The 13,624-nt window shown below is 37.6% G+C and overlaps 1 protein-coding gene across 1 annotated transcript; it reads left to right on the forward strand.

The window, feature by feature from the left end:
• Positions 1-2,548: 2,548 nt before the first annotated feature.
• On the forward strand, positions 2,549-12,414 carry MGAT4C (MGAT4 family member C). The gene is made up of 3 exons (XM_075106615.1): positions 2,549-2,698; positions 7,250-7,397; positions 9,484-12,414. The coding sequence occupies exons 1-3, from the start codon at positions 2,570-2,572 to the stop codon at positions 10,638-10,640; spliced, it is 1,434 nt and encodes a 477-aa protein (XP_074962716.1). The 5' UTR covers positions 2,549-2,569; the 3' UTR covers positions 10,641-12,414.
• Positions 12,415-13,624: the final 1,210 nt, after the last annotated feature.

Raw genomic sequence — 13,624 nt, forward strand, 5'->3', positions numbered from 1 at the left:
GTTCCTTCAGTTGATATCAGCCTACATATAGGCCTTATGAACAAAGAAACATCACTGGAACAGTGTTTTGCTTCAACTGTTTTGCAGACTGTATTTGCAAAACAAGAATGTCGTAATGGCCATATGAAACCAACACAAGAAATTCAGGTGTTTTCCTCTGAATGGTGGCCACACTAGGCTCTTCTCTTTCTGTACATCAGCATTAATAATGACAGTCCTGCATTCCTCCAGTCTCACCTGTACAATTCCCTCAATTTCTATTCCTAATCTGACATTGTAATGATCTAAGGAAAACTGCACGGGGAAAACCTAATATAATATAACCAGCAAACATTGTTTTAAGTCCCCTTTCTCACACTTAGAGACTTCAGTCAGGCTGCTCAGATGAGGGAACTGCATGATAGTAAACATGTCACATAGAGTCATTCTGTGACTGAAAAGACACTTATTTCCAAGGTTTCCAAAGAAAAACTTCAAAGTGTGCAACTGTAGTGCATCTCTGTTACCTCTGAAGCTGGCAGCAGCTGCAAACACCCCAATTCAGACTACTTGAATCTTCAACAGTCAGGCTAGTTCATGCCATTCCCTGAGAAGTGTCGGTATTTAATTTGCCCAGTGATCCTCTGCTAAGTTTTTAAAAGAGTGTATTGCTTTGAAAATCAGTTGTTGTGCTGGGAGGAGAAAAGAAAAAAAAAGAAAGAAAAAAAGAAGCAAAATTAAACCCAAATTGTATGTGCAACATGGTCTTTTCTAAAACTGGGAAAATCTTCCATTTCCACAACAGCCTGCTGGAATCCACAGACACCCAGCAACCACTGCGCTCTCACAGGGTGGGTTGGGGCAAGAATTTGGAGATTCATAGCCCTGACAGCTCCTTCATGATGTTTATTTTCATTAGGTATTAAGGAAAAGGAAATTGTTGCCGTAACTTAAAAAATAGATACATTGGGCTTTTTCAGCTTCAGGATAATCAGTCTGCTGCAATCCAGCCTGACCTCAAATAAATAGGGACAGAAATATGTATTGTTATTAATTCTTTTTTTCTTTTCCTTTGTGCAACATGTAAGTTGTCCTTATTCTTGACAGAGTGATTTTAAAATCATTCTGCATACAATCGATACCCATTTAGTGCAGTTCATCTTGAACCTATATGGACAAAACCTTGCAGTTAAACATTTGGATTACTGATACGTAATATATTTACCTCCCTGTTCTCTGGAATCTAATAGACTTATATTTTATCCCATTAGATACATTTGATCAGTTTAGCAAAGCAAGTATAGATTGAATTTTGCACTTGGAAGGTTTTTTGTTATTAGTCCAGAAAATTTTCTGTATGACATGACAAATGTTTTGTGGAACTCTTAATTGGGCCTATTTTGTGACAGTTTAGATGTTCAGCACTTTCAAAAATGAAGGTATTTAAATGCAGAGTTTAACCACTGCACATGCAGTGCTCTTTACTCCTTCACGTAGGCTAGCTTTAAACTCTCCATTTGTACATGACTTCAATATATTAAATTTGATAGACAGACATTGTTATGTACAATAGCCAAAATATATTTGTGCTTAAACAAGTGAGACCACAAATGATGAGTTTATAATCCACTCCCTAGTTAGTAATCCACTCCCTCAGAGTGTGGGCAGCCTGATTTGGGGTGTGTTTCTTTAGTTTGTGGCTAGATCTTGTTCAAACATATGTAGTCCTACACAGGTTAATGCTTATGATTTCAGAGCCAGGAACAGCATACAGCATGCTTTAAATAGTAAAATTACTAAACTGAATATGTAACATTGTGATATGGCTAGACAGTCTCCTCTTTCTTGATCTTGAATTGAACTACTGAATGGCTTTCTGGTCCTCTACACCACCCATCTTTGTCTGATTAGTCTAATTAGGGGAGTAATGGTTTTCCAATACTCTGCTTAGATGTTTCCAGTCTAAGGGAGACATCCACCTTTCTTCTTCTGGAGAAAATAACACCTCAAGTGAGAGTCGTTCCATCCTAATACAGAGATCTAAGGCTAAGGGATGATGCAGAGTCTTACTACTGCCTTCTCACTGCAGGGAACATACCTCATTTGTGCCTGGCAGTTCGATATCCAGACTTCTCCTATTGGCAAGGGTACTGAGTCATGCAATAGCTTCTTCCTTGCCTGTTGGCCTGAGCTGTCTTTGGAAGGAGACATGGATATATAGGGAAACAGTGCACAACATCATCTCCTGACATCAAGTTGGAATCTGACACTGAACTGCTAATGCACTTCTGCCACAGCGATATCATAGTTCCAGCCTAAAATACATAGGATAAGGTGTGTTTTTTTTCTTTATTGACCAAAAAAAAAAAAAATTGGAAGCTTAAATTATAGTTAAGATTATATGTTAAACTTGGAGATGACCATGATTATATTAAATTAATTCCACCTTAAATGCTGTAGTCTATGCATGTCTGAAGGGATATGATACATCTGAAGGTAAGTTGTTTTGCTGTCATGTTTATCGGATAAGAAGTTCTTGTAACACTGTGGTTTTCTTTCATAGGTGACACTACTGTATGCCTTTCTTCACATGAGACAAAACTTGAAATATTTTGATAAAATGAGATGCTTGCGGAAACGATCAGCAGTGTCATTTTTAGGAGTCCTTGTCATTTGCTTGCTGTTCATGAACTTGTACATTGAAGATGGTTATGTTTTGGTAAGTTTCTTAGGTGGAAGAAATAATCTTGGGATAACAGAACAAGACACATCCCTAGTTAAGCAATGAAATTCATAATTCTTACAATTTTCCCTGTTAGTGTACCATTAACAGTAAATTATCTTCTGAATGTATCCTTTATGATAAACCCATCTTATCAATATGTACTGCACACATGGTGTGTCAGGAAGATCCTAACAGTCCTTTTCACAGAAGTAAAATGTGTCAGTGTTTATTGGAAGTACGGGAGATAATGGAAGTAGCAAAACATGGAGACATCTCCATCAGATATTTTCCTCTGAGTCAAAACATCCCCTGTATTTTCCATACTTCTGGATTTCCCTCAATTTTAGTGTTGAAAATCATCTACACCTGAAATATTCATGTGAGCTAGGAGCTCCTTTTTCAGTCCACACAGCAAACCTCACCCATGAATGCTGCATTAAACAATATTATAAAAATAGACTTATAGAAGAGAACTTACACTGACTCAATATACTTCAAGCTCCTTGCATGAATAATTTTTTTTTAGTGCTTTTATTCTGTGTTTTTCTCACTTCTTGTATCCCAAATTTGAGTCTGGCAGGTTCAGCGCTACAGCATTAACAATTAGACATAAATGATACCTAGTGTAAGTCTATGACTGTGAAAAAGATTTATTGAAAGATTTCAACAAGTATTGCCAATGTAACCTGACTCTACAATTTAGATGTAACCTGTGGATGTCTCAGTGCTGAATGCCGAGTCAGCTCTGAAGACTTGATTAATGGATTGAATTTCCAGTTCATCTGAGGTTGGACCAGGCCCAGTAAAAGAACATTGCAGTTTAATAACTGGAGCTTGCAAATAGTAAAATGACTAAACTGAATATGTAACATTGTGATATGATTAGACAGTCCTCCTTCTTGAATTTGAATGAACTACTGAGCAGCTTTCTGATCCTCTATACCACCTTTTGTCTGATTCTTCTAACTGGGACACTATGCGCTTTCCAATATTCTGAAAGGTGAAGTCCGATCTAGGTTAGATGTGGAAAACAATATCATAGCATGAAAAATATGCAATACATAACTAGTAAAGTCCTTACATTAATTTATAAAAACCATTTATCAAAACCATAGATAACTTGCTAGTAACGTTAATGTAAAATATTATACTTATACCATTACTTATAAAAATATTGTAAATATTAAGACTATCCTACTCCTTTTTAAACCATTGAAAAAGTAACATATGCTTCTAACATGTTACTCCATTACAGACATATTGCTTTCTCTGACAGTACTTTCACTAAGGTTTTGCACTATGTTTTATTTATTCATCATTTCTTCATTGTGATCGAATTTGACCTGGCTTATCACATCTTTTTTTCCCAGTGGTATTTTCCCTGATGCTTCTTCTCCCTTCACTAATCGCTTCAAAGTCCCCCAGATGTTTCTGAAAGTGCTTTTCTTATCACTGCTAATGGAGCTCCTCTTGGTTTGTTTTTGCAATCTTTTCCTGTCCTATTTGCCAGCTCCCCAGATGGCTTCAGGTCTTAGTCTTAATTTGCTCCTTTTTTCACCCTTTTATAGAGATCCACTCTCCTTCATTGCTTCTCTCATCACAGTTCTGGCATGTTTGTGTTCATGTAGCTTCCAGCCAAGTCTCTTGCCAAGTCTCCTGACAGTTCTCCCAGATTTCTTGATACTTTTATGGTCCATCAACCATTTTTCAAATGTTAGGCTGTTGACTTTTTAGTTTATTTCTTTATTTTCATTTCCAACTTTCCTGACCACGTCTGACACATCCGTTAACTTGTCTGGTGTGTTTTCTCTGCTGAGATAAAAGATAAGCTGTTTCAGTGTTGGTGGTGAGGAGAGAGACGTTGGAGAATAGCTTTTAAGGACAGCAGGCTAAACAGTTCCCCTCAGGGAACAGGAATCTGAAAGTCCTCATAGTCCCAAAGGCCCTCTGACTTTCTAATTGTAGAGTGCCTCCTGCTGGAATATCTCCTGAAGATAAATGATGGAGGAAGGGAGCAATTGACCCCGAGTTGCTCCTCCCAGTCTCAGAGAGGAGGCTGTGCAAGGTGATCCAGGGCTGGCACCTCTTTCACCAGATGTAAGATGAGATGAATGGACTTTTTCAGGAAGTTAGAATGACAAAGTGAGACTTATTGTGGCAAATCTTAAGAAGGGAGAGGAGAACTTGCCCTTTTTGCTCAGAGACTCTCATATGTCCAAAGAGACCCTTCACTGTTTTCTGCATGGCATCTCCTGTGAAAATGGAAAGTAAGGGCCCACCTGGTAAAATTGCTTAAGTATGTTTTGTAGAGGGTGTACAGTGATGATGCATGGGTGTCAGCAGAGCATTTTAAGATGCTTCTCCTGTAGTGTGTGTACCACATCTGATTAAATATTTTGAAGATGTATTGAATTAATATAACCTAGATCACAATATCTGTATCATTTGCAGTGATTTTTTTATACATATCCTGAGTTGTAAGTGAACTGTAAGTGAAGCATGCCTTCTGCACTCTTCTATAAATACTAATCATTATTTTGGACACTATGAAAACAACAGTATTGTAGCTGACACAGCATCCTTAAGGGAGCAGAGTATCTCTGTAAATCTGGCACTTCTTCCCATGGCACCTACAGGGACCTCCCAAGCTCTATCAAACACTGGAATGTGAGAGGTTAGTTTACAGATGAAAGCCAGAATAAACCATCATAGAAAAAATCAGACAAGACAGCTAAAGAGAGCTAGTCAAGCTCTTCAGCCTCACTGACCTCTGCATAGTAGTCAGAGGTAGAAGAACCAGATTTTAAAGTTTTGGAAAATCCATATTTCAGTTTTGCTTTTCATTCAACAATGGAATGAAAACAACAACAATTTAAAAAAAAAAAAAAGATTGTTAGCCACAAAAAGCATTTCTTAGAGAGAAAAAAAAAAAAATTTTGTGGTTAGTTTAAATATTTTGCTTGCTAAAATCAAAACATTTTGTCCTGATATTCTCTATTTCTAATACTTTTGAAAGTTTTTATGTAGAAAAAACCTCAGTAGAATAGATTTCCATTCCAAAACCTCCTTATGAAATGAAGAATTTTGCTGCTCCATTCTGGAACAAATGACACATGATGTTTTGACATTAAAGAAAGTCTGATTTTAAGAAAAGGAAGATTTTGGACCAGCCCCTTTTTTTTCATTTGACAGTTTTCACAGAAAATCTCCTGAAGTTTTGGTGAATTCTCTTCCCAGCCCATTGAGTTACATTTTAATCTGGAATCTGATCAACATAAACCTTCCTCTCATAACTTATGAGCAAATGCAAAGTAGCACAGCAGCACTAGAAAGAAATTACTGGAGAGACACTGCAGATCAAGAGAGCGTAACAGTGCAGGTAGATGCCCCTGGATGTCTGCCAAATACCTCTACTAAGCTCAGAAGTGGATTATTTACTACTTCTATGAAAGAAAAATAGTGAACTTAAAGTGAACCTAGGATCGGTTTATAGAAATATTTCTTTGTCCTACAAAATATATCTTTGACAAATTTTTTAATATTTATATCATTAAATATGAGTGTTGTTTCTGTGGATGTTTTCATTAACAGCAGTTCTATCACTGCACAATGCTCACATTTAATGACAGATCAGGAAGTTTTTAGTGTGTTAACATACCGTATATATCAGAATAAATTAACTCATTCATACACTGGCCTGTCGTCAGACTAGAATCAAGCAGTGTAAAATAAATAAACATTCCTACCTTTAAATTCAGCCTTGTGACATTACAACCTGTTAGATATTTTCCCTTTGCTTAAGGACTGAGGAACAGATTTTTCCCGACACCCAACTGAGCTTATGGTTAGGGCACTGCTGAGGAAGCCACTCCTTCACTTGTGTGACTTTACTATGGTTCAAGAAGCCTCTTGGAAGAAAAAGACAGGAGAAGGAGGCAGGAAGAGGAGCCGTGGTGATAAACTTGCCTTTTTTCTGTACCATCAGTGTTTGAGAAAGCTTTGGATGTCTGGATGATCACATGCATTTCTGCTTCTCACAAATCTGAGCTGGAGCTGCTCAGAAAAGTGGTAAAGTGAGCCAGATGCCAGGATCTAGTTTCATCTTTCCTTTGCAACAGTTTGGTGGTTTTTTAATCACTGAAAACATTTTCAAAAAATCTCCCCTACTTCACCATCTATGAAAATTGTCTCACCTGTTCCTGACTGATGATTTCTTATCCCTATTTTGAATACCACAGCATTTTTTGGTAATAATTTAGTGTTTGCACACTTTCTAGAATTTTTCTCCACAATATTTTTTCTGCTTTTCCTGTTACCATAATCTGAAGGGTTATGGTAGATTTTCTGTAGCCAGAAATGTGTGATATTCAGTAATGGTTTTTTTAAAAAATGAGGTGACGTCTACATGCCTTCACGAAAGCTGACACTGAAAAATGTTATTCTTGGAAACCTGCCTGTCTGTGTTTCCTCTCTGTCTGGCATTCACAAATGTGTTTCTCTCTGTCTCTCTCCCTCTCCTATTCTTTTTTTTTTTCTCACTAATAGGAAGGGGACAAGCAATTAATCAGAGAAACAGCCACGCACCAGCTCAACCCAGAGCGCTATGTTCATACTTTTAAAGATTTGTCTAATTTCTCAGGATCTATAAACATTTCCTATCGCTACCTAGCTGGCACGCCTTTGCCAAGGAAAAGTAAGTAACTGCAATCTCAATGTTATGAAATGAGGTAATTTAAAAATGAGTGGAATCCATACAGTCCCTGTGGTATTTCTAGGCAGGAGCGCCTGAGTTAAGCAGCGATAATCTCAGACAGTTGGTGGGACAGCTATCTCTCCTTGCATAGGTGAGCTGCCTGGGCAGCTGCCGGTTAAGCCCTAGAGGTGACTGCCCCGCAGCCTGGTTACCTTCTCACCAAATGCCTGACTTGTAGTCATCCTGCAGGCAGCCCCTGGATGGTCTGTGCAAGTGTATTTTTGTGGATCTCTTCCCAGGCCAGAGGGAGATGATTCAGGAAGCAGGAGCAAGGCACATGGTGGTGGTGCTCTGTAACCACCCTCTGAGACCATACTGTCAGCCTCTGTCTCTATAACCAGTAACTTCAATCTATGCCTGGGAACACATAGATACAACCTTCAGGTCCCCTGTTCTGCCAGCCCAGGAGCTGTGAATGCATCTTCTTGTTCCTTTAGCTGTGATAATGAGGGAGGTGAATTGTGCTATTACGGGGACAATAAAGGAGGATTCTTCTCACAGCCACCTGCATATGGACTATATAGTTATTCTGACTTCAGGCAGGTTTCAAGACTTTCATCTCCAAGTGATATATGGCCATACCTGGCTTTTAGACAGGTGTCCTTTGCATTCCAAATCAAGTGTTTCTCAAACGTAAACAAGGCTCAGAAGTCCAAGCACAGGTGGAAAAATAAAATGATCTGTGAGTTGTTGATCTTCATAGGAAGCTATAAAGTTTGTGCAAATTAGGTTTGAGGAATCTGGGGCTGTGTAGGCAGTGTGAATGGCTTCTGGGGGTTGTACTTCACTGTACAACTGCATTTTGAGCAGACTGAAGCCTCGAGGGAAACTGAATCACTTTATCAGAGCAGACTTCTACAAACCACAATGTTTTATGAAAGTTGGGGTAGGTTCAACTAAAGTACTCCCTGTCAATTATAACATCTTAACATTTTTTTACACCAGAAGGTAGAAAAATTGAGATATATTAGCAAATAACTGAAAAAAACTGATTTGGAATGCTGGTAAAAATGCAATGGAAGTGACTCCAATACAGCAGAAATTAAAATTCTTCCCTTGTAATTAAGATGCATCTCCCCCTAGAAAGATGTAACAGCATTAAAAATTATTTATACAAACACAGGTATGCAGTAGTAAGTTCTCTTCTACTTTAAAATAATACCCCAATATGTTCCTTGTAAAGTGCTCAGTGAGTCCTGAAAGAGGGTTAGAAGAACTATTAGCAGAGAAAAATTGGACAAATTCAGTTAAAAATGAACATGCAGAAAGGGCAAGTTTAGGTTGGATATTAGGAAAAACTTCTTCACCGAAAGGGTTGTCAGGCATTGGAGCAGGCTGCCCAGGGATGTGGTTGAGTCTCCACCCCTGGAGGTACTTAAAAGAAGGGTAGATGTGGTGCTTGAGGATATGGTTTAGTGGTGGACTTGGCAGTGATAAGTTAGCGGTTGGACTCGATGATCTTAAGGGTCTTTTTGAACCTTAACGATTCTATGATTCTATGAAATCATCCATGCAACATTCATAAAACGGTAAAGTTATGCATTAGTGTAACTAGTCCTGTAAAGGGCTTAATTTGACAAAAGTTTGGCAATTAATTTATAGCTCTTGGTTTTGTGCTGCATTTCATAGTTCCTTACTTTAAAAATATTATATGGATCTTATCTCATAATCCCCTTTCTTTTAGCAGATTTACAACCTTATAATTGTCTACGTGTTTTCCTCTAACAGGCATATATGTGCACATTGCTTTGGCTTTTGTCCACTACATGCCATTCCTTGCAGTTAACAAGTGAATGTTTAATGCAATAGTCTCCATATAACTATTTGCTTGCAGTACAATTCTTTAATGAAAGGCAATAAACATCCTTTGTTGCATGGAGCTTAATAAGTTCATATACCAACTTTCTCAGACTTCACCATTCAAAAGGTTTATTTAATATAAGCACAGCTCTGCAGTATACCTTTGTGGTGAAATGGTTTCTAACATCAGATACTCAATTGTTTTTTTGAATTGTCTTTTGTACAGGATACCTTACAATAGGTCTATCCTCTGTGAAACGGAAAAAGGGAAACTACTTGCTTGAGACCATCAAGTCCATATTTGAGCAGTCAAGTTATGAGGAGCTCAAAGAGATCGCAGTGGTAGTACAGCTGGCAGATTTTGACTCAGCCTGGTGTGAAGGGATGGTCCAGGATATTTCACAGAAATTTGCACATCACGTAATTGCGGGGAGATTAATAGTTATTCATGTCCCTGAGGAGTATTACCCTGTACTGGATGGCCTCAAGAGAAATTACAATGACCCAGAGGACCGTGTGAAGTTTCGATCCAAACAAAATGTAGATTATGCTTTCCTTCTTAACTTTTGTGCTAATCTTTCTGACTATTATGTGATGCTAGAGGATGACGTTCGCTGCTCAAAGAACTTTTTGACTGCTGTTAAGAAAGTAATTACCTCACGAGAAGGATCCTACTGGGTGACTTTGGAATTCTCCAAACTGGGGTACATTGGAAAGCTTTACCATTCCCATGACCTCCCACGCCTGGCCCATTTTTTGTTGATGTTTTACCAAGAAATGCCTTGCGATTGGCTGCTCATCCACTTTCGTGGGCTGTTAGCTCAAAAGGAAGTGATACGTTTTAAGCCATCGCTGTTCCAGCACATGGGATATTACTCATCTTACAAAGGAGCTGAAAACAAGCTAAAGGATGATGATTTTGAAGAGGAATCATTTGATATCCCTGACAACCCACCTGCAAACTTGCACACCAACATGAATGTATTTGAAAACTATGAGGCAAGCAAGGCTTACAGCAGCATTGATGAGTACTTCTGGGGTAAAGCTCCTTCTACTGGGGACTTCTATGGGATTGTATTTGAAAAGCCCATTAAAATCAGTAAAATTAAAGTTGTCACTGGAACTGAAGACCGGCAAAATGACATTTTGCATCATGGGGCCCTTGAAGTAGGAGAAAAGATTGTAGGGAGTAAAAAAGGAAGGCAATGTACTACTTACTTGAGACTAGGGGAATTCAAGAATGGGAAGTTTGAAATAACAGATGTAGAGCACAAAGTTCTGTTTGATATTAACTGCATGAGAATACTTGTTACCAAAAGTCAAAAAGAATGGCTGATCATTAGAAGTATTAGCGTCTGGACTTCACAAACACCAAATCAATAAAGCAAAGCCACCTGAGAATGTACAGAGTGCATACAATCAGCTGGGTCCCAACTGGTGCCGTTCCCCAGGAAAACTGACTTATTTCCAACTCTTTACGAGACACAGAAAATCTGGGGAAATCACAAAACAAGCAAAGCAATTTATTTTTTACTAGTTTGGCCAGGCAATATACAAACACTTATTTGTTGAAAATTTTGGATTTTATAGGAAATGCAAAGTTCTCAAACCTCTCTTGAGATCTTGAACGCCTTTTTTATTATTGTTTCTCTAAGAGAGATCTGCTGGACTAAACAGAACAAAACAAAACATCCTATGATTACCAAAAGGTTTAAAGCTATGTTGTGAAAAGAAATTGGGTTGCACCTTATGCACATATAAATTTAAAATGTTATGGTAGTATGCATTTGTACAATAGTTGATGATGTGTTTCTTTTAAAGGCAGTTGTGACAAGGAAATCTGTCCTGAAACTGCCAGTTTCATTCTGAGCACTGTAAGTAAACAGTGTGGCTGATCATTGCAACTTCTTTTCAAAAGGGAATGTATGTAAAATTATAAATCTGACATGACAACTATGTAAAAAATAGATAATTGCACCTGTTATTCTGTCTCAACAAATATCCTCTCTTCTTTTTCGTGGGTCCTTTCACTGAAACAAGCACTACTTGGATTCGGTATTACTTAGGGGACCAATTTACTCTCCTTATTCGAACAAAACGCCTCATAGCGAGCAAGCATTGTGCTTGCGTACAGATGTCTCTATCAAACCCAAGCACCTCAAAGGCAACACTGTCCTCTTAAGACAGACATCTTAACAGATCTCAGCTTCAACATTTTCTGTTCCTTCATAATATACAGAACCCCCATGAGAAATTTGCACATAGCTGAATACTGCAGCACGCTTTCCAAGGACTGTTATGCTTTCCATATCTACATACCCAGTCCATGTATGATACAAATGTAAACTGTACCAGGTTAGTCAATTGGAGGTGAATGTAATCACCAGTCCTTCTTGGATGACCTCTACCCATCAGAACAGAAGCAAAATGAAGAATCTTGATTTAATGAAAAATTAATATGGTTCTAAACTATTTGTTATTTTTTCTTCAGTTTTCTAATCCTGATCATGTTAGTCTTGTAGACGTCTTCCCACTGCCTCTGATTACTCCCCATAAGCTAATTTTGGCTGGCTTTAGACAATAAACAGAAAAGTTCCTGCAGTCCTCATGACTTCAATGTCAGCTCTGGGCTTATAGTACATCACACAGGGAAACTGTATAGCTATGTGATTTATACCATATGCATATGTTTGGATTAGCAGAATCTATAGGGTTTTTTTCCCCTAAAAGATTCTCCAGAATCTCTTAGTAGACCCCGTAGAAATCCATGAGTGTCAAATGTGACACAGATAAACACTGTATTGTCAATCTCATTAATACTGTGTTTATAATCTAATTGCATGTATGGGTTTTAGTTAACAGGTTTAACCTTGCCTTCCAGGTGAAGGCAAGGAGTAAATTTCAAGAATGCCTGCACAGACCAAGAGTGAACTGCTGCGCTCAGTATATCCAAACCTAACATGGCTATTTCAGAAAGGTGAATTAGTCAAAAATCTACACAAAACAGCAATACAATTGCCTTTCCTGGTTCATAAATCATGGTAAATTCAGGTCCAGGTTTGGCAAATCCCCCTATACAGAGGTAAGGTAGGTACACTTAAAAATAAATCTTATGATATATGCTTCTACATGATTCAGAAAAGCATCCTCTTCTCAAAGACAGTCTTTGTTTCTTTGTTCCTTAATACACACTTAAATATCTATTCTTCGTATACATATCTTCAGTAAAATAAATTAAAAGCGGTGTACATGTTCAATCTGAAAAGGAAAATAACACCGTTTTTTAAAATGAAAAAATACATGCTAATCTCAAGTGGTTATTAATACTTCCAAAGGACTTGCTTTTTAACAGTCACCTCCCATGATTATCAAATAATTAGTTGATAATTAACCATTAGTCAACACCCTTTTTTTTAATGAACTTTTTGAATGAAATTTTTCCTTTTCTTGATCATTAACTATTAGTGCCAAAGCAAATATAACTAGGTTAACCAGGAACATTACCTTTACTTTTATTCAGGAATGCAGTATGTCCAAACCAATCTTCTAAATTAGAATGGAAAATATACTCAATCCCAAGGTTTAGAATGTTCTTGTAATCAAAACCAGATACAATGTAAATGGCTAGTATGAATTAAATGCTCTCAACATAAGCCTGAAGTAATTTAAATGGTATTTTTTTAATGAACAGCTGAACATAACTTCTTGCCTTTTTAAAACAACAGTAGTAACAAGTCTTATTTTTGATGCCATGGCTTATGAGTGAGAACTCTCATCTGGCTGTTACTAGTTTGAGAGTGTGAAACCCACAAATGCCAACGTGAATGCCCTCAAACGAAGCTTTCCATGGGTGTGGATAGCGGTATGTGCTGGGAATGCAAGGCATGCACTGCTCTTCCTGGTGAATTTGAGTTGATTTGGAAAAAAATAAAGGTACATATATTCCAGGACAGGCAAGAATGCAGTTCTGTTAGCTACTGTTTTGAACACTCATCTTAGTGCACAGGTCCCAGCTCCTCTTCCTCAGAATACATACTTTATCCATCTCATTCACATGAAAAATGGTTGCAAAATTTTTAAGAAACAAAACAAAACAAAACAAAACAAAATTAATGACAACTGGCTTCCAGATTGATTTAATAAAGACATAATCAAAGATAAGGCTTTTTCTTCATGTACTAAGTGAATAACTTGTGAAACGGAAATACTTAATCATAGGTGCATATGTTCACTAATACTTCCCAAAGTTTGGACTTTCTTTTTTTTTCACTGACGAAGCAAAAGATTAGCAGTGTCACAAAGCTCTGTTCATGGGACTATACAGTTGGTTCTGTTGGTGTATATTTCTTGTGTTCATTTGTGGACTG

This window comes from Phalacrocorax aristotelis, chromosome 1 (genome assembly GCF_949628215.1).
Source record: "Phalacrocorax aristotelis chromosome 1, bGulAri2.1, whole genome shotgun sequence".
Classification (NCBI taxonomy): Eukaryota; Metazoa; Chordata; class Aves; order Suliformes; family Phalacrocoracidae; genus Phalacrocorax; species Phalacrocorax aristotelis.

Bases quoted from the DNA above. Each gene is read 5' to 3' on its own strand.
- MGAT4C (XM_075106615.1), top strand. From the start codon at position 2,570: ATGAGACAAAACTTGAAATATTTTGATAAAATGAGATGCTTGCGGAAA. The intron at 2,699-7,249 runs GTAAGTTTCTTA...TCTCACTAATAG, and splicing joins TTGAAGATGGTTATGTTTTG to GAAGGGGACAAGCAATTAAT. The intron at 7,398-9,483 runs GTAAGTAACTGC...TCTTTTGTACAG, and splicing joins CACGCCTTTGCCAAGGAAAA to GATACCTTACAATAGGTCTA.